This window comes from Triturus cristatus, chromosome 4_1 (assembly GCF_964204655.1).
Source record: "Triturus cristatus chromosome 4_1, aTriCri1.1, whole genome shotgun sequence".
NCBI classification, from domain to species: Eukaryota; Metazoa; Chordata; class Amphibia; order Caudata; family Salamandridae; genus Triturus; species Triturus cristatus.
In genome coordinates, this window is record NC_140585.1 from 1135772512 (window position 1) to 1135794340 (window position 21829).

Genomic DNA, 21829 nt, shown 5'->3' on the forward strand with positions numbered 1-21829 from the left:
TCCTGGTTGCTTTCCCCCATTGCCCCCGCTGCAGCATCGCCTGACAAAGTCTTTAAACTACTCCTATTAAACTGCAGATCTTAACCTAAACATTCCGCCGAATTGTCCATCCTGCTTAGGGATGAAGGCTCTGATGTTCTATTCCTTACCAAAACTTGGCTGAACGCAGGCTCAGACCCCGACATTATTCAGGCCCTCCCCCCTTATTACATAATACAGAGGCTGGATAGGGCTACTGGTAAAACGTAGTGGCATCGCTATTATTTTGAAAAGCCACCTCACATGTCAAACTCTTGGAAGCCCCTTCTCGATTGTGAAAACCTTCACTTTTCTATAGGATTTACGCCCACGCTCTCCCTATCTGGCATCCTAATCTACCGCCCCCCTGGATCCATAGGCCAATTCTGCAAGTCACTTTCTGAAATGGTCCCCAAACTGGCTAGTACCGCCGCAAACTTTACTATTTTGGGTGACTTCAATGTTCATTTCGATGATCTAACATCGAAGGTGGCATCTGAGCTGTCCTTGGACCTAGTGGCCTTACAGCTCACCCAGAAGGTACTACATGTAACACACTCAAAAGGGCACCTCTTAGACCGCATTTTTTCCAGTCTGGAGGAGCTTTCTTGTCAAATGCCGACCCCTATTCCCTGGTCAGATCACCTCCTCATCCCTTTCAGTTGGTCTCCTACCCATGCTACTCTCCCAACTCAGCTTATGCAAACTAAGTCCAGCCCTCGGTAAAAACTTCACACAGAAAAATGCATACCGGCTTTAGAAAATTCTAAGCCCCCCTCTGACACCGATCCGGTGGTGGCTAATGAAAGATTCAATAACTGGATTAAGGGTAAACTAGACTAAGTCCTTCCTAAAACAACCCCTCAGTTGCACAAAGGGCCCAACAGAACGACCTGGTATACCCCTAAACTCCGAGAATTAAAACAAACCTGTAAAAAAACTGAAAGAGTCTGAAGAAGGGACTTATCCCTGAACAAGAAAAAAGGAATACAGGGAGGCTATCAAAACTTGCAGGCTTGAAATTAAAAAGCCTAGGCCTCTTACTTTGAGGAAATCATATCCTCAGCTGCAAATTCCCCCTGTGAAACATTCCGAATTGCAAAGAAACTACTGATAGCCCCTACTCTCCTCGATACTCCCTTAGCCACGAATCAATGTTGCAACGAACTTACAGAATTTTTCTATACTAAAATCCAACCAATCTATGGATCCTTTGCCCTAACCAATAGCCATACTATCCCCCACCCTGAGGAATTACACATAGGGAGTAAGGAACTTCCTCTAAAGACCTTCCCCTTAATGAACCATGATTAACCCCAAACCATCTCTGCACTTTTTAAAAGTGGATCGCCCAGAGACCCTGCCCCGCCGAAGATCTTGAACCAGGTGGCAGAAGCAGTTGGTCCTGTCATCCTGGATTTGATAAACTCATCCATATCCTCAGGGGGAGTTCACCACTACGGAAAAAAGCCATGGTCAAATCCCTTCTGAAAAAAACCTAGCCTGGACCCAGACGGCCTGGCCAATTACCATCCTATTTCCCTCCTCCCAGGAATTAGCAAAATACTGGAGAAACAGGTCAATTCCATGCTCTCTGCCCATTTGGAATCTCATAATCTTCTCCATCCCTTCAAACTGGCTTCCGCTCTCCCCAAGGCACAGAAACGGCACTTTTAGCTGTCATGAAAGAATCCAGAAAGATTCTCGATGCAGGAGGCTCCTCTGCCGTGATTCTGTTAGATCTTAACGCGGCCTTTGATACGGTCAATCACCGCATCCTGGTCCATCGACTCAGAAATCTGGGTGTGTCTGGAGTAGCCTTGACTTGGCTGCAATCCTTCCTGGAGGGGAGATCCTTCCAGGTATTCGAGGGTGAGGCCACCTCCAAATCCTGGCCCCTCCACTGCGGGGTTCCTCAGGGATCTTCCCTGAGTCCCACACTTTTTAATGTCTACATGGCTCCCCTTGCGGACACTGTCCGTCCTTATGCAGTGAACATTGTGACGCATGCCGATGACACCTAGCTGGTGGTTGCACTTAACCACTCAGACATGGCCTCCACCGACCTCTGCACCTGCCTTGAAGAAGTAGCCAAGTGGATGAAACACTCCTACCTAAAATTAAATGGTGATAAAACCGAGCTTATGCTCCTCAGCAATCCTTTGCTCTTCAGAGCAGATACGATGTGGCCATCCTCGATGGGCTCGGTACCCGTCCCCCAGTCAGAGATAAAAAGCGTGGGCTTCTGGCTGGACCACGACCTCAGCCTTAAAGTCCAGGCCAGAAAGGTGGTGGCCTCCTGCTCTGGCATCATAAGGACGCTTCGCAAAGTGCTTCCCCTGCTCCCCTTTCAGGCAAAAAAGCTCATTGTCCAAGCGCTTATTCTGTCACGCCTGTACTATGGCAATGCACTATACCTTGGTGCCCCGAGCTCGGTCTTCGCCAAACTTCAAATAGTACAGAACTGTGCCACAAGGATCCTCATGGGGATTCAGAATCGGCAATCTGCTAATCCCGCCATGAAAGCTGTCCACTGGCTCCCCATACGGGAGAGAATCCACTTCAAGGCTCTATGCATTACTCATAAGCTGATAGGAGGGAAAGGACCAGATATTATCTCCTCTATGGTCAAGCCCTACCGAGCCAACAGGCACCTATGCTCAGACGAGCAACATCTGGCAGTCGTCCCCAGAATTAAGAGAGTCAGATGTGGTGGTCGGCTATTCTCATACAATGCAGCCAAACTTTGTTACTCCCTCCCTCTAGAGATACGAAGGGAACCTAATCACCTGGCCTTCTGCAAGCTGTTGAAAACATGGCTCTTCCCTAAATGATTCTCGGAAGCTTCAGTTATTCTCCAGTGCTGGGATGCCCACGGATAGCTATGCATTCTATAAATGCTGCTTCATTCATTCATTCAAGTCTCCTGATCTCACTGTGCTGTGAAACTGTAACTAAGTGGTATATTTTCTACGATTTGCATGGGTGCTCTAACAGTGTAACACAATCTGCGATGTGCTTAGGGACCTTTTTTTGGGGGGCTGGAATACTTTTATTGATTTTTTGTTTCATGAAAACACATTGTTTCACGTTGTTTCACATACAATGGACAGTAACATTCAAGACCTCATGGTCCGATGGTGTCTACACAAGTATGATATGCATTGTAATATACCACATCCATACACCTCTATTACCCAATGTGATTGACCCCACTACCATCCACATAATTAAAGTACCATTGTATCCCCTGAATTGCGGGGGGAGAGGAGTCCCATCTATTCTCCTCCACTAGCGGTCTGCGTAACCATGTCCAGTAGGAACAGCCTATAGTGTTTCATCCAACTGCGTCATACCCTGCGAAACTTTCCAGGGCTGCCTCTACCTTTGTAGATGACCCTTTCTGCTGCCATGTATATGTCCATTCCTCTCTTCTATTCGTGTTGTGTCGGTGGGGTGAAGCACCCCAGTGTTGTGCAATATTCCTCTTTGCGAACACTAGGCCCAGGGCACTGAATATTAACTGCGGTCTGGGGGATATCCATTTCGCTCAGTATCCCTAATAGAACAAATATCGGGTCCAGGGGGAGGGAGACCTGTAACAATGCATTAAGTTCCTGGGCAATCTCTTCCCAGTAAATCTGTATGACGGGGCAGCTCCAAATCATTTGATGGAAGTACCCCAGTTCATGTCTACATCTCAGACAGCTCGGATTTTCACCCTGCCCAATTCTGTATAGTCTAGCCCGGTCATGATACACCTGATGGAGGATCTTGTATTGAATAAGACGCAGTTGAGCCTTGATTGCCACCTGCCTGGGATGCATCAATGCAGCCTCCCGATCAATGTCCTTCATCTCTCCCACGTCACCCTCCCACATTCCCAAGAGCTTACCAAGGTTATCTGGCATATTCAGTGCTTAATTTGTAAAATATTAAGTGCCAGGGCTCTGACCAGGAGGCCACTGCAGCTTGCACTACTCATCGCCCTGATCATCGCTGCCAAAACAACTACTAACCATCTAATGGCAATTTCAATGTACATTGTATCCCTAAACAACCGTTGTTCTGCTTATCTCTAAATTAGATGAGCAGCACCACCATGTGGTAGACTGTTTTAAGTATGGTGTGGACAATTAGGTGCCGGTGACGAGCACCGGAAACCAATTAAGTTCAGATGCTGAGCATCGGAAAGCCCCGGCTCAAATTAAGCACGGGGCATATTATTATTCAAAGTTTTGAATGTAAGTGATACTGCCTTAAGTGTGATTTGTTCCTGCAATAGCCTCCCCTCTAATGCTGCGTATTCAGGTCTTTCCAACTCAGGCCCTCTGCTAGCCAACCGTGGAGTAGCTGGGCATATTTGAGACATCTGGATGCATGAAGCGTAAAGTCAGCACAGAGGGCAGAAAAGGATTTAAGAGTGCCCTTGTCTATAATATCCCCAATGGTCGAGATCACAGATGTGTCCCACCATCCAAATCCATGCAGTGTACCGAGTTCCTGAGCCAATTCCCTTTCCACAAAGGCGTCCCCTTGGTCATCCTATGAGCCCATCCCAGTGTTCTGTATGCCCTCTCCCATGCCTCAATAGTGGTCTGTGTGGCCGGATGAAGCCCATGGGACCCCTTGCCCCCATAGAGACAGTGGAGGAATGTGCGAGGCACCAACATTTCCCGCTCCAGCCTGTAAGTGGGGTGGTCGCTCGCTATGTGTAGTCAATCATTGACGGGGGTTAAATGCTCAGCCCAGTAAATGTGCGCAGCGCAATCTGCGGGTGTCTCCCGAGCCACAACAGCGAACACAGCTCGGCATCTATCTCTCAAAATATTGTTCGTGGGAGGGGGTGGTAGGTGTTCTGTAGTGCGTATAGGAACTAGGGGAAGGTAATCCTTTTGAACATGGCTGCACAACCCATTATCGTAAGCAGCAGGGCCCTCCTAATTTTGTTCTGGTAAATCTATGCCAGTTTATTGATGAAGAAGATCTAAAAACTTTGTATACAGATCAAGAGTTTTTTTGCATAGATTGTGATCATTATGGAAAAAATGTATTATTGAAATCTGATGTTACATTGTAAAGAAATAACAATGTTTGAAAATAATGTGACAATATAAACTAAGATTGTCATGTAATTGTTTTAAAAAAAAAGTGAATAATGAAATTAAATAATAATAAAAATAAAAAAAAATTATGGAAATCATATTGTGGTGTTGAGAAATCATGAGTTTATGACCCATTTCTATGCTATATAGTAGCAAGTATTTAACTATTTAGGGTCACGTGGGAGGTTGCTCATTATAAATTGGTTCATTTCCCCCTTACTCCCAGACCAAATGAGCTCAGTTTTTTAGGGGGGCGCTTTCTTTAGATAGACACCAGGATCTTCACCTCCATATTCAGGAGGGAGATCAGGCAGTAGGATTCACACCTGTCCCATGGCTTACCTTCTTCATGTATTGTTACTATTGTGGCCAGGCATACATTTAACGGACGCTCTTCTTTGTAGGTGTCCTAGAAAAGATTCAGCAAGTGGGAGCTCAGTAAACCAGTGCACCGTTTATAGAACTCAGCTGGTAGGCCATTTGGGCCTGAGGTCTTGCCCGGGTGCAACTTGGATATAGCCGTTTTCACCTGGATAATCGAAAGATCACTGTCTAGCTCCAGCATATCAGTCTCATCAAGTGTGGGGGTCAGGATTTCAGTCAGGTAGTCATTGATCTTGTGAGAGTTACTAAGGGGTTTGGCCTCGTAGAACTTCTTGTAGTATGTGGTGAAGGCCATTGCTATCTGCTCGTCGGTGGAGTGCATCAGACCCTGAGCATCTGTTATGGATCATGCCCATCTAGTTTCTATCTTTGTTTTGCACAACCAGGCTAACAGATTGCCGGCTTTGTCTCAGAGTTCATATAGCTGGTGAAGAGTGGCTAGGGTTTGAGCCTTTGTTGCATCTAGCATCAGGTCTTTATATTCCTGCGTTGTGCGTCCAGCTATCGGGAGGTTCGGGGCTCAGGATTATCAACGACCAGGTCCTCGACCCTCAGTATTCCGTGTTCCAATCGATCAAGGCTTTCATTGTCCTTCTTTTTTCCCATGGTAGAGGGTTTTGGACCCTATCTCTCAGCACCGTTTTATATGCCTCCTGCAGCGTGACCCTTGAACCAAAGGTACCCTCATTCTCTTTGAAAACAACCTTGGTGTTTGCCCTGATGCCTTTATGATGGCTCCCGTTTGCAGGTCCCAAGCGTTGAGTCTCAATTGTGGCTGTGATTGCCGGGTCCTACGCCCCACCTGTATCCATAATGGCAAGTGGTCAGACAATCCCCTGGCGAGGCACTCTGCCCTGCCAGCCTCTCCCAACTCCCCCACCAGGGCAAAAATATAATCACGTGCAGATGTGTTTCCTGAAGCATGACTACATCCGAGTGTAAGCGTTTGATGTGGCTTGAGACCAACCCTCGTTTAATCCTGTCACCGAGACGGTTCACATTCCACGTCAGGAACATGAGGGCCTGATTAGCTATGGGGGTTGACATGGGTGTAGTGTAATACAGAGGTGAGTATATGTTGTGTGTATCGCTGATCTGAGACCCTTCTGCAATATCCATGTCAACTGTCTATCAAGACCCGTGCGATGAGCCTGAACCTGCAAAACAACAATCCCATTTCCTTCCCAATCAACCCCTCACATCCTTCTCACAACACTTAGCCTCAGAGCCATTTAACTACTGTATGTAAGTGGAGAAGGAGAGGTCTGTCGCCAATCCCTCAGTATTTAAATGTAATGCTATGAGTTCAAACTCTCACAACATGGAAACAGTTCAGAAGCATCAACTTAGGCCCTCAGGGGACCAGTCACCTTCGTAGTCACTATAGGTGTGAGTCCAAAGCAGGGAACAGGAGAAGTCCAGGTCGCAGCTTGTGTGTCCATCGCTCTTGTGGCCGGAGCATTGATGGCAGGTCAGATGTTAATTTGGATTGAGTGAGTGACTTCCTCCCATGGCGGCAACAGGTATGGCTCCATAGTGTGTTCGAGGGCCAGTATTTCGGCGACAAGTGGGTGTTGAGCCTAATTCCCAGAAGACATCCCCAACTCTCCGATTCTGTATGAGAATAATCCCTCAGCTGGAGTCCTCTGTTGCTCTTGGTTTCCTCACAGTGCAGGGCCCCATGGGTCCTAAGGCATTCCCTCTATTTCACCCAGGGCCTTGCAGCGCATATGGTTTCCCCCAGCAGTGTGTCTTCGACTGTGCTCTGCTCTCCTCCTTCCACGTGGCAAGGCCCTGGACCTGGTCTCCGTTCTGCCTGTCAAGCATTCCTCCGCGTGTGATGCCCCGAGTGGGCGTAGGACCGGTCTCTCCTCCAGCCATGACCATGCCTCCTCCGGCGTCTGGACAAAGTGTGTTTTGCCCATACAGATGACTTAGATTTTTGACGGGAACAGGAGCATATATTGAATTGGATGAGCCCTGAGCCTTTGCCTTTACAGACTCAAAGGTTCGCCTCTGGCTCTAGTCCAGGAAGATGATAGTTTTAGAGTTGGCGTGGCTAGTATCACCTAACCGCCGGGCTACTTGAAGGATCATGTCTCTGTCCAGAAAATTAAGGAATCCTGCTGTGATGGGCCGGGGAGGTGGGCTCAGTAGAGGCCTTTTGCTCAGTTCCCGATGAGCCTGTTCAATCACCAAGCGATAGGAGAATTTTTCTCGTAAAATTATGATTTTCAGACATGAGGTCAGGAAACCTGGGCTTGTCTCCTTAACTCCTTCCGGAAAACCCACAAAGCGCAGATTTTTTCTGCACAGCCTGTTCTCGGCATCTTCAATATGCCAAAGGACATTCCTCCTAGTGCTCTGCAGCTCTGAGTCCCCAGTTTGAAGTTCTTTTATTGCCTCCTCAACTTCCTTGACGCAGGTCGCAGTTTCCGTCACCCTTTCAGAGATGTTCCGCAGGTCATGGCGGAGCAATGTGACTTCATAGCAAACTTTCCTGATCCTGTCTTCTAGTGCAGCCCTAGAGGACTGTATCGCCTGTAGCAATGTTGGCGTGTCCAGCCACGGGGTTGTGCAGTCTGGGGGGGGGGGGCACCTTGGTGTAGAGGTCCATTTTCCCCTATTTGGGGGGTTTTGGGTCTTTGTCCTTCTCCATTGTACTGGGTGTGTATGAGCCCCATGAGGGCCAATCTCAGGCTTCAGAGGGGCTCCCGTTTCTTTCCAGATACGTCTCCCTGTTCCACTGAGCCCTGGGACTCCAAGTGCGCATCTCACTCCTTGTCCAGTAGTCAGTGATCCTCCGTGCAACACTCTAGAAACAGGACAGCAGGGGCTTGATGTCACTCTCCGGCAGTGAGGGCAGGGCTGGAGGTCCTCTTTCCAGGCCAAGCTTCAAACGTCCCAAAAGTCTCCCGATCTAGATCACAAGCTCGCTCTACTGTCGTGGGAGGGGGTCTCTCAGGCTCTTTGCGGGTGGCTTGCACCTTTTCAGGAGCGGAATAAGGGCGTATCACGGAGAAGACCGCTTATAGACCTTTTTAACATATACTAAATGGACACTACACTTTGCTGAACTGCGTGATGCGGTCACATCATAAAACGTTTGTACATTTCCCCTCTATACCTTTAACAGAAAAGCTTGTAATGAAAAAATCCAAATGCATACACTGAGCAGTTGTCAGAGTTGAAGACCACATTGAGCCATTCACTATAAATGCACCCACCCAACAACATTATTACTGTAGGTATTGATATTAAATGATTGGATAGAATAGGAGCACAGCGACAGATCTTTGAGACATTATGATTATTTAAAATGTAAGCGGACTCGGGTTGTACCTGTTCCATTTCAATAACTGTATCAATTTTATTGTTCTTCACCAGGTGGAACAGCATGTTTTCCTTTGCGTGATGAGAAGTATTTATTCTACTGAGAAGTCCATCATGAAACTCTTCGCCATTATGCCAAATGGTGATATCTTACCCAGAGTAATCTGGGTGTCCCTGTGTTTTGTCAATCTGGTTTCATCAACCCAGTCATCAACTCCGAGCACTCCTCCTCTGGTAGAGAAGTCTCCTCTGGTAGAGAAGTCTCCCTTCATTGCCATCTGGAACGCCCCAACAGAAAATTGCATTACACACCGGAACACAAAACTGAGTCTCCAATTGTTCCAGTTCGTGGCCAGTCCAATGAAAACCGCCATCAACCAGACATTGGCCCTGTTCTACAAAGACCGGCTGGGCTCTTATCCCTATATTGATGAGACCACCGGTAAATCTATCAATGGAGGGCTACCTCAGCTAGTCCACTTATCGCACCATCTGAAGAAAACTACTGATGACATCGCATTTTATATGCCAGACATAAAAAAGACCGGATTTGCAGTGATTGACTGGGAAGAATGGCGGCCAATATGGTTTCGGAACTGGGGACTCAAGCGTGTATACCAAAAGAAATCAATTGAACTTATCACTAAACAAAGTCCCAAACTTACATCCCAAAAAGCCACACCAATTGCTAAAAAGGCATTTGAGGCTGCAGCACGGAATATTATGCAGGAAACGTTATCACTGGGGAAGTCAGAAAGGCCAGCCATGGCCTGGGGATTTTACTTGTTTCCTGATTGTTACAACTATGGCTATAAACAAAACCCCAAAAATTATACAGGAAGTTGCTCGGATGCCGAAAAAAATAGAAATGATGAACTTTACTGGCTCTGGAAGGAAAGCACTGCACTCTACCCCAGCATTTACCTGGGAACAGATCTAAAATCTTCACGAAATGCAGCTCTTTATTCACGGCACTCAGTTCAGGAAGCAATAAGGGTTTCCACTTTCCGCAACAGAAATCCTCCATTACCAATTTATGTATACACACGTCCAGTGTTTACAGACAGGCCAGAGGAGTTTCTCTCTCAGGTGAAAAGGTCTTATTCTCTTCCATGGTTTTTAGTTTCAAGGTGACATTATGGCGTAAATGTGTATTTATTTGGGTATTCTCTAGAGCGCCAAGTACTGCTGGAGGCCATTTTATAAAGACAGATTAGATAACTAAAGAGGCATCTAACCATAAAGCAGTTCACATTATTCCTAACCCATTGACATTTAAAATAAGTTTGGCTTGTACAAAGATGCAGAAATGTCATTAGGAAATGGGAATGCCAATAAAAGAGCAAGGAATCATAACTGGTTAGCGCTAAATGGAAAAACACAATGGAGCTAAGGCTAACTAGCTCCATAAATGTACCTGCAAACTTCTGTTAAAATATAAAAACTTTGGGGCATATTTACAACAACCGGCGATAATTATCGCAAAGCGCACTTAGCGCTAGGATAATTATCGTCGGCTAGCGCGGATTTTTATCGCTGAGATAGCGTGCTATTAGCAACGCTTATCTCAATAGCGATAAAAATCCTCACGCTAACTGGCTAACGTGAGATTATCGCTGGAAACCCAGCGATAATCTCACGTTACCTTGTTGATATGGACTCACAAATTTAGCCATGATAGCTCTGCAATGTCTTTTCCCTCTTGACAACGCCGCACAGCAAATGTGGTTGTTGTTCTGCATGAAAAATTTGCATATATGGCCTTAGGTTTTAAATTAAACCGGCTTCCTTTCTTACAACAATGTGTAGATCCAGCCTCTACTATGAGGCTCCTGTACAGATGATAATCCTTGTAGAAAAAAGATGAGGGATTATTCTTGTGTATTGTATAGTTGTCACAGCTGAGCTACCTCAGCAATTCATAGACTTTAAGGGGTACCAACTACTGCTAGGATAACATTGAAAGTGGCAACTGTGATATCCGAAGTACTGTGAGAAGAAACATGAAATATCCATAAGTAAAGTATGTAACTAGCATTGGGCTGCATTGAGTTTATGATCACCAGCAGCAAAATAAAGGTGCTACAGTTAAAAAAGCCCAAAGGCACTAGCACTAGCCACTCATCTGCAAGAAAAATAACTAAAGTCATACTTTATGGTCACAACCTACTGACTCTAACAAGAGATTTAAATGCAGTAATTAAAATAGCTTTGGAATTTGCCAACATATGTGGCTTAGTATATGGGTACAAAATCACCACCTCTACGTTAGTTCCGTGGATAGAACAAAACCTACTCAATAACTTGATTGTATGTCAATACATCACAGTAAAACTACATTGTAATAACTAGATCGATTGACGCTACATCAGAGTTACCATTAAATTGCAGCTAAGTCAATTTACTATCTGTATGTGCGTGTGTGTATAAATAAAAAAATATCATAAGAATACACTTTTTCAATCCGCACGCTCTCAGGAATCACAGACCCAACAAGGAATTAGATAGACTGCTGTTTATTCACACAACGCGTTTCGCCAATGGGCTTGATCACGTGTAAAAGAAATCACAATGGTAGACAACGTAAATACTGTAGAAAGCAATGAACATAAAAAGGGGAAAACATTTTCAAAAACGGCAAGCGATCTTCAATAAATAAAATAAAATATTTTATTGAATACACTGCTATTATACATCATGTTGCTGACACTGTGGTCGTTAAATACATCGTTAAAAAATATTCTCGTGCCCCTATTACAATTAATGAAAATGCGAACTACAATCCACATAAATAATGAACATAGAGAGGGGACAAAATTTTCGAGACTGCCAGCAATAATCAATAGATAAAATAAAATATTGAGTACATCAATGTTGCTGACACAGTTGGCATCGCATATCTCATAAATGAATATTATCGTGCCCTCATTGCACCAAGGAGTATAGTCCATCTCTCTGCCACAAGACACTTGTCAATAGGAGTGGGATGGTTCTGTCAAAGTAGTGAGCACGCTGAGGTATTTTTTAATATGCCATGCGATACATAGCATGATTTGTTCATTCGTAAAACCGACCGTATATGTGGTGTGTATTGTCTATATGCCAAAACGAATACAATTTTGGTTAAGATTCCAACATTATGCTCTCACTCAAATGTAAGGTTCTCCAGTGGTATTGACATTGGTTGCTAAGATACGTACTAGGCATGCGCATGGGGCGCTGACAGTTTTTTGAGCGGAACAATTTTATTGTCCCATACACAATAAGTCTGACTAAATGATGTTTTAGATTCTTTACATCTATTCATTTAATCCAAGAAGTGGTTACGGAAGTAGTATATCCGAAGTAGTATATCCGCGCTGAGGATGACGTTAGGAAAAGAGAGGACATGTATATTTATATTTGACGATTGAAATACGTCAAAATTCCTGGGTATCACCAACAGAGGCATAGGAAATGACACATTGGCTGTGGTACATGAAGACAAGCCACACAAAACAGTTTGGGAAGGCATGTCATGTATCCCACACCAGGTAAACCTCAAAAAGTGACAAATCAATTGGTCTACCAGGTGATGTGTAACAAGGAAAAATAACTGAAGTGATCCAATTCACTCCCGCTTCATATATGTGCTGCATTCTGTGGCACACATACATAGATTATCAGGGCTCTGAGTGTTCATAATGTGCAGATAGGTGCCCCTCCTTCACAAAGACAATCCCATATGCAATGCAGGCACCCAAGCACCATGGTGCAAGCGTGCCTGTGTGTGCTAGGCAGCACATTATGTGCCAGTGTAGCCTGAAATGTGAGGAAATCGCAGTATACCCTAAATACTGTGCACTACTGCCCTTTCTGGGCCACGGTGTTGTGTGCATACAGTGGAAACAACGCACTGCAAGTGTAGACTATGTTTCCCAAACTGACATCCACTTACTAATCTGTCTATGGCAGTAACGACAGAACATCAGTGACTAGCAATGTATCATTTCACTCTGCGTAGATGGATGGAACCACATCAAAGGCACTAGGTAACGCATCACTAACGAAACCATGTGGCAAGACAGACAAGTCCACATGAGTTCACATGAGTACAAAGGCAACACAAGGTAAGTCTGAGATCGGTGTCTCCTCAATGACCCACTCTTGGTATCAGTCTAAGGTGAACAAGGTCAATGGTGTGAGAACAAGTACTGTCGAAATGAGCAAGTGTGTCACACGTAGCAGTATACTTGTATGTTGATTAAAGTTACTGGACCAACACAGGAAAAAGTATGTGGAAAGGCCATGTGTTGGATGTCAGTATAGGCTCCGGACATTTGTAAATGTAAATATTGGACAACATTGGGACAACTTCAGTACTAAACAAGCATTTGTCTCAGCAATACCGATAGTCTGTGTACACACATACACACAATTTGATGGCCACATTGACTCATGTAACCAATGTGATGGCTTACCTGTACGGTGGAATAAGTAGCCCAAATGAAAAGCATATGAATCCAGCACAGTGACACTTATTAATTCAAACACAATGCAGCCAAACATGGTATAGATCAGTCATCAACATGGAAATTCCAGCTTGGATAAAGCACCAAAGTTTTCTCAGGATACCAATCTCAACAAACATTAGCAAAAGCAATAAGTGAAATTAAAATCATAGTAAACAATCCCCTACAAATTAGAGTCATACACATACATGTGAAAAACCAATGTGTTGTGTCTACATTAGGAGTAGAAAGCTCCTTGTAACAACATCAGTGTGCCCCACATAAAGATGGCCCACATTGCAATACATAAGTGTCAATCAAAGTACACCTTGACAACATTTCTGGCAAAAACAATACTTGAATGCTGACAATAAATAGCATGGCAATCCAAGTGACATTTTTGAACTGCACCAAGTGTATATACCAAAATCACATGGTAATTACACTATGAAAAGGCTGTGCCAATGACATGTAAGCCACAAATAATATCTGTGGTTCAACATGGACATATGTTTGTGTGAGGGTTAAACATGTTGGCAATGTCACAACCTACCTAATGAGGGCCAACTAAATAAATATCAGATCTATTATCTGTCACTTCACGCATTTAGTGAGTGAACATAGAATAGAGTGATCAGGTACATCTCTAAATACCCATCACAGTAAGCTACTGGATACAAATGAAACTCAGGATGAAGAAGTGTATAATGTATCAGATTTGCTCATCATTTGCAATTACACAGAGAACTGGAAGAGACATGTAAAAATCTATGGCCTACTGTATAAGTAACACATATTTTGAAATACAGCAATAAATGTGTTTGAGGTATTCAGTACACATAACCAAGCCTGGGTGTAGTTTGCGGAGTTTTGCTTCGAGGAACTCTGCAAAGTTACAAAAAAACTTTGTGAAGTTTCGCGAGTGGCGGAGTGCAGTGCAAACTGCAGTTTGTGTTAGTAATCCTGCAGCTCGAGTAGAAATTCTACCTGAGCGGCAGCTCCCGCTCGCAAACTTACTGGTCGCGATCGCGAGCGGGAAAAAACTACTCTGACATTGTGAAGCGGAGTTTTCTGCACTCCGTGAGCTCCGTGGAGTGCAGAGTGCAGAAAACTCTGCAAACTCCGCAAACGGAGCGAAGTTCACCACCCAGGCCTACACATAACACACACAGACATGATTTTAGTTGTAATAGAGAGTAAGAGCATTAACTTTTGTAATATATGTCTAACTTTCAGGTTCATGACCCCAGTAGTGCATCCCCAAACTGAGTCGGAAGGACACTACAACCAGGCAGTGGTCATGACCTGCAACATCGTAGTGAGAAGCTTTGGTGTGCTGAAATCCCAGCTCAGGTGCCTGGACATGTCAGGGGGTAGATTGCTATACTCGCCCTCTTTGGTCTACAAAATCATCCTAATATGTGCCGTTCTCCCCACCATCTGTGTCTGGACAAAAGGCCTGTGGGATGTGGACCATGATGCTAAGGACCCAATGGAGGAGCATGAGGTTGGAGGCTCGTTCCAAAATACAGTGGCTGGTAGTTGGTGACACACCTACCTTGTGAGAATTTCTTCTCTTAAAGTACATGTACTTTGATGGAGAGAATGTCCGAACATAATAGGAAGGTCCAACATGGAAATAAATATTTGAATACATTATTACACATTATTATACTCCTCCGCCTCCACAGAACACCTTCACTTCCAGATCCAGACCAGCCCTAGAACCACGCTGATGGCACCCTTGCATACAGATCCCCAGGACCACATGCTTCATTCACCACAACCATCGCCAAACTCATTTCACCCCACGCCAACGCCTCCATGGACTACATGCTCATCGGTGACCTGAACTTCTACCTCGACAACCCCAGCTTCCCCAACTCCACTGCTCTCCTGGACAACCTCGCCAACAGCGAACTGAAACAGCTCATCACCGTCCCTACCCACAAGACAGGACACACCCATGACCCCATCTTTGCAGGTGGGAACAACATCCGCTTCAGCCACACCACGCAATGACCATGGACAGACCACTACTGTGTACACTTCCTCATCAACAAACCCACGCCGCCCAAACCTGCACCCTGCCCTCCATGATGAAACTGGAGCAAAATCACCGAGGAACAACTCAACTCTGCCCTCAACCACGATGTGCCCACCACCTCCACCGACACCAACCTCGCTGCCAAAGAACTCCACAAATGGATTGCCGACTGCGCAGACGAGCTTTCACCCCAATGCAACTCCGGCAATCAGCGCCCCAGGAAGGCAGCCTGGTTTACCTCTGACCTCCAAGAATCCAGACATACCTGCAGACACCTCAAGAAGAACTGGAGAAACAGCAAAACCTCAGAAGATCGCACCACCTACAAGAACCCCATGACAGAATACCACCAGCGCATACTCGCCAATTCCTGCAACTCCAAGGAACTCTTCAGCGTCATCCAGAAATTCACCAAACCCCCCAGCGAATCCAAGGACATCACCCCCTCTCAGGAACTCTCCAACAAACTCGGCTCCTACTTCCACTTGAAAATCAAGGGCCTCTATGACAATTTCAATGACCACACAACTGACTCCGAAACCACTCTCTCCTCCAGCAACACCAGCCAGTCCACCATCTCCTACTGGATCCCAATCACCACCAAAGACACCACATTGACCATGAAAGGCATCCATTCAGGAGCCCCACAGACTTCTGCCCCCGCACATCTTACACAGAGCCACCGTCGCCATTGCTCTGGAACTGCGTTGCACCATCAACGCCACCTTCAAAACCAGCGTTTTTCCTGATGATTGGAAACGCGCTGAGATCAGACCCCTACTCAAGAAGCCCTCAGCAGACCCCACGGACCTCAAGTACTAGCACATCTCCCTCCTCCCCTTCATGGCCAAAGTCACAGAGCAGACAGTCAACACACAACTAACAAAATTCATCGAAGGAAACTCCTTTCTCGACCTCTCCCAATCTGGATTTTGCAGCAACCACAGTACCGAGACTGCTCTACTCGCCGCCACAGACGGCATCCTCCCCCTCCCTGACCAAGGACACATCGCAGCCCTGATCCTTCTCGACCTCTCTGCAGCATTCAACACCGCCTCCCACTGCACACTCACCACCGAACTCCAGCTTACAGGGAATCGCACTCGACTGGCTTTGCTCCTTCCTCACCGGCAGAACCCAAAGAATCAGACTGCCCCATTTCTCTCCGAACCCACGGAAATCAACTGCAGAGTACCCCAAGGATTGGGGCTCAGCCCCAGGCTCTTCAACATCTATATGGCCCCCCTCGCCACCATCGTCAGACAGCACAAACTCATCATAGTATCCTATGCCAATGGCACCCAGCTCATCATCTCTCTCATCAAGGACGCTATCACCACCAGACTCAACTTCCAGGAAAGAATGAAGGACATCCCATCCTGGATGAGCAACAGCTGCCTAATGCTCAACTCTGAGAAGACAGATGTCCTCGGACCCTCCCCCTCTGCTTGGGACAATACCTAGTTGCCCACTGCCCCCAGCAGCCCCCCCACCCCTACAGACCATGCCTGACACCTAGGCATCATACTCGACTCCTCCCTCCCCATGGCCCGACAGGTCAACGGTGTCGCCTCCACCTGCTTCAACACTCTCCGATACCCCCGAGTCAAAGAAGACCATCAACCACACACTCATAACCAGCAGACTAGACTACGAAAACGCCCTCTACACCGGGATCAACAAGTCTCTGCTCCGCAAATTCCAGACCATACAGAACACAGCAGCCTGACTCATCCTCGGCATCCCTCGACACAAACACATCACCCAACACCTGCACAACCTCCACTGGCTCCCCGTTGAGAAGAGAGTAACTTTCAAGATACTCACCCACGCCTACAAATGCCTCCACAACACCGGACCTCAATATCTCAACGACAGAATCTCCTTCCATGTACCCAAGAGGAACCTCCGACCCGCGACCTCGCCAAACCCCCGTGCATCTGCAGAGCAAGAACAGGTGGAAGAACCTTCTTCTACATCGTGGACAAGACCTGGATCGAGCTGTCTGTCAACATAAAACGCGATCCCACCCTCAACATCTTCGAGAAGACCCTCAAAACCTGGTTTTCGACTGACTGGAGCTGCTCCCCCCTCCCCTAGTGCCTTAAGGGTGAGTAGCGTGCTTAATATTCCCCCGATTCATTGATTGATTATTTGTGTTGGGGTTTATGTCACAGTCCCAATAAATATCAAATCACCCACATCTTGTCAAATAGAAGTAGGCCTCAAATGTAGTAATCATGTCATCAGACCTGTTGAGCAACATAGGGTCATGCGTCTTACCTATCAGTTGCACATATACAGAAATGCAATGTGAAGCAGTGTACTGTATTAAAGGTACAAGCCAGTCATGTCACATTTGCTATTCCAATTTGATCAATACTCTCCCATTCCATGTGAGCTGTGCACAGCTGCACAGCTAGCAGTTTTGCTGTGTTGTGCAGCAAACAAATTGTACAATAGCTCACCCTCAGTGAAGTTAGAAACACAAACCACCAACTACCATACCTGAGAATAACCTCACATTGTAGTGTGTCTCAACAATGCGTTACAATGCAGAATGACAGCATTTTGCTGTAAGTTATATATTTTCAGAGACCTTCAGAGGTAACAAGTGACATTTGTCATGGCCTAGGGGCCTATTAGGATGGCGGGCGGACTTTAATCCGCCTGCCACCCTAGCAGTGCAGGGACCGGCCGCCAGTAGTGCGGCGGTCGCGCACCGGCAATTACGATGCCACTGCCACTGTGGTGGTGGCATCCTCTATTCCAAGCATTGTGCTGGGTGGTGCTCACAGCGCCGCCCGCCACAATGCTGGGAATGCATGTTGTGCATTGTCATGCACAAGGTGACAGGCACCGTGCGGTGCCTGCCACCTTGTCCGTGACACTGTAGGGGGGGCGCCAGAGGGATTTCCTTTTCTCCCCTAAAGCCTCGGGAGCTGGGGAAGCGCTTCCCCAGCTCCCGAGGGCCCCCCCCCCCCCCCTGGTTTCCCTGAAATGACGATCGGCGCGCACGTCGCGCTGATATAATTTCAGTGAAACCAAAATTGAAATGAGCCAAGAGGCTGATTTCAATTTCAGTTTCTACGTGCTCAGGGGGCTATCTCAGCCCCCTGAGCACGTAGAAATTCAGGAGCGGTATCGTTGGAAAGGGGAGAATCTCCCCTTTCCAATGGTACCCCTCCCTAGTAGATACCTGCTTGGGGATCGCCCCAGGAGGGCGATCCCCAAGCAGGGATCTAGGCACCAGGAAGGGGGAGTGGCGCCTTGGGCAAGGGCTTTTGTCCCCCCATAATTATTTTGCCATGATTAGTCTTTCTGCCTCCCCAGGGGGGTAGAAAGCCTACTAAACGACAGGGATTTTGTTTTTGCACCATTATTTTTTAGGGTGGGGGCTGCCTGAAATGGGCACGCCAATGCCCCCCACCACCATTACAGCCTTTCTGCCCCCCTGGGGGGCAGATGGGGCAGTAGCCCCCAATCTGCCCCCCGGGGGGGGCAGAAATCCCACTTGACACCAGGGATTTTTTTCTGTGCAATTCTTTGTATGGTGGGGCTGCCCGAAATGGGCACGCCAATGCCCCCACCACCATTACAGCCTTTCTGCCCCCCTGAGGGGTAAAAATCCCACTAGACGCCAGGGTTATTTTGGGGCAAATCTGAATTAGGGTGGGGGCTGCCCAAAATGGGCATGCCCATGCCCCCACCCCCTCCCAGCAACAATTACAGCCTTCCTGCCCCCCCCGGAGGGCAGATGGGGGCATTAGACCCCAATCTGCCCCCGGGGGGCAAAAAGCCTAGTAGACGCCAGGGATTTTTTGGGGCAAATTTTAATTAGTGTGGGGGCATTGGCATGCCCGTTTTTGGCAACCCCCACCCTAATTAAAATTTGCCCAAAAAATACCTGGTGTCTAGTCAGCTTTCTGCTCCCCCTGGGGGGCAGATGGGGGTATTAGCCCCCAATCTGCACCCCCAGGGGGGCAAAAAGCCCATTAGTCGTTAGGGATTTCTTTTAGGCAAATTTGAAATAGGGTGGGGGCTGCCCAAAATAGGCATGCCCATGCCCCTACCCTCTCCCCCGCAACAATTACAGCCTTCCTGCCCCCCCTGGGGGGCATATGGGGGCATTAGCCCCAATCTGCCCCCGGGAGGCAAAAAGCCAAGTAGACGCCAGGGATTTTTGGGCAAATTTTAATTAGAGTGAGGGCTTCCCAAAACAGGCATGTCCATGCCCCCCCTCCCTCCCCTGCAAAAACTGCAGCCTTCCTGCCCCCCCTGGGGGGCAAAAAGCCCACTAGACACCAGGGATTTTTTTGGGGAAATTTTTATGAGGGTCGGGCATTGGAACGCCTGTTTTTGGCAACCCCCACCCCAATTAAAATTTGCTCAAAAAAATCCCTGGCGTCTACAGGGCTTTTTGCCCCCCCCCCGGGGGGCAGATGGGGGCAAAAAGCCCATTAGTCGTCAGGGATTTTTTTTAGGCAAATTTGAATTAGGGTGGGGGCTGCCCAAAACAGGCATGCCCATGCCCCCACCCCCTCTCCCGCAAAAAGTACAGCCTTCTTGCCACCCGGGAGTCAAAAAGCCCAGTAGACGCCAGGGATTTTTTTGGCAAATTTTTATTAGATTGAGGGCTGCCCAAAACAGGCATGTCCATGCCCCCACCCCCTCCCCTGCAAAAATTGCAGCCTTCCTGTCCCCCCTGGGGAGCAGATGGGGCATTAGCCCACAATCTGCCCCCCGGGGGGGCACAAAGCCCACTAGACGCAAGCCATACCTCCCTGGAATCCCCCGGGTGTCTAGTTTTCAGGAATGTGTGGGTTTGGTAGGCTTTCCTAGATGGCCGCCGAGCACGGAGCAAAAAACCCAGGTGACCCCCTTGCAAAACCAGGATGTTTTATGATAGGCAATTTTTTGGGACAACATTTTTATTAGGGTGGGGGCATTGTCATGCCCGTTTTTGGCAAACCCCACCCATTAAAATTTGCTCGAAAAACCCTGGCATCTAGTAGGCTTTCTGCCCCCTGGGGGGCAGATGGGGGCATGTGTGGATCCCCCAACATTTCCTTACCCAGAATCCCCTGCAAACCTCAATTTTAGCTGAAAAAATCACTTTTTTCACATAGTTTTGTGTCGGAAAGTTGTGGCATCAATGGGCTGACACAAATTTCCTACCACCCAGCGTTCCCTCTTGGTCCCCCGATAAAAATGGTGCCCCACTCGTGTGGGAGGCCCAAGTACGCACGACAGGCAGGGGCCCAAAAAGTATTGAGGCGACATCAAAATTGCCTATCACAAAACATCCTGGTTTTGCAAGGTGGGTCACCTGGGTTTTTTTCCCTGTGCTCGGTGGCCAACTAGGAAAACCTACCAAACCCACACATTACTGAAAACTAGACACCCGGGGGATTCCAGGGAGGTATGGCTTGCGTGGATTCCCCAACGTTTCCTTACCCAGAATCCCCTGCAAACCTCAATTTTAGTTGAAAAAAATCACTTTTTTCTCACATTTTTGTGTTGGAAAGTTGTGGCATCACCGAGCTGACACAAATTTCCTACCACCCAGTGTTCCCCTGGGTCTCCCTGCAACAGGCAGGGGCCCAAAACGTATTGAGGCGACATCAAAATTGCCTATCACCAAACAACCTGGTTTTGCAAGGGGGGTCACCTGGGTTTTTGGCACCGTGCTGTCTTGCCTGTCGCAGGGACTTGGGCCTCCCACACGAGTGAGGCACCATTTTTACTGGGAGATCCGGGGGAACGCTGGGTGGTAGGAAATATGTGTCACCCCGGTGATGCCACAACTTTCCCACATAAAAATGTGTGAAAAAAGTGATTTTTTCAGCTATAATTGAGGTTTGCAGGGGATTGTGTGTAAGGAAATGTTGGGGGATCAATGCAAGCATACTTCCCTGGAATCCCCTGGGTGTCTAGTTTTCAGAAATGTGTGGGTTTGGTAGGTTTCCCAAGGTGCCGGCAGAGCTATGGTTCAAAAACTACAGCTAGGCACTTTGCCAAAAAAAGGTCATTTTTCACTGCAAAATTGAGGTGTGTCCACGTTGCGTTTTGCGCCGTTTCCTGTCACGGGCACTAAGCCGACCCACACAATTGAGGTACCATTTTTCTCGGAAGACATTGAGGAACGCAGGGTGGGTTGAAATTTGTGGATCTACGTGGATTCTAGAACTTTCCACCACAGAAATGTGGGGAAAATGTGGTTTTATTTGACAATTTTTTAGGTTTGCAAGGGATTCTGGGTAACAGAACCTGGTGGGAGGCAGTCAAGTCACCCCATCCTAGATTCCCCTGGTTGTCTAGTTTTCAAAAATGTATAGGTTTGCTAGGCTTCCTTAGGTGCCAGCAGAGCTTTGGTTCAAAAACTACAGCTAGGCACTTTGCCAAAAAAGGGTCATTTTTCACTGCGAAACTGAGGTGTGTCCACGTTGCGT

General features: G+C 47.1%; 1 protein-coding gene across 1 annotated transcript in view; it reads left to right on the top strand.

The window, feature by feature from the left end:
- Window positions 1-8954: 8954 nt before the first annotated feature.
- The window catches only part of LOC146856163 (hyaluronidase-like), a 229529-nt gene continuing 216654 nt past the window's right edge, over window positions 8955-21829 (top strand). The window contains exon 1 of the mRNA XM_085650706.1: window positions 8955-9929. Within this exon, the coding sequence (XP_085506832.1) occupies window positions 8955-9929 (975 nt within the window). The remainder of the gene's footprint in view (window positions 9930-21829) is intronic.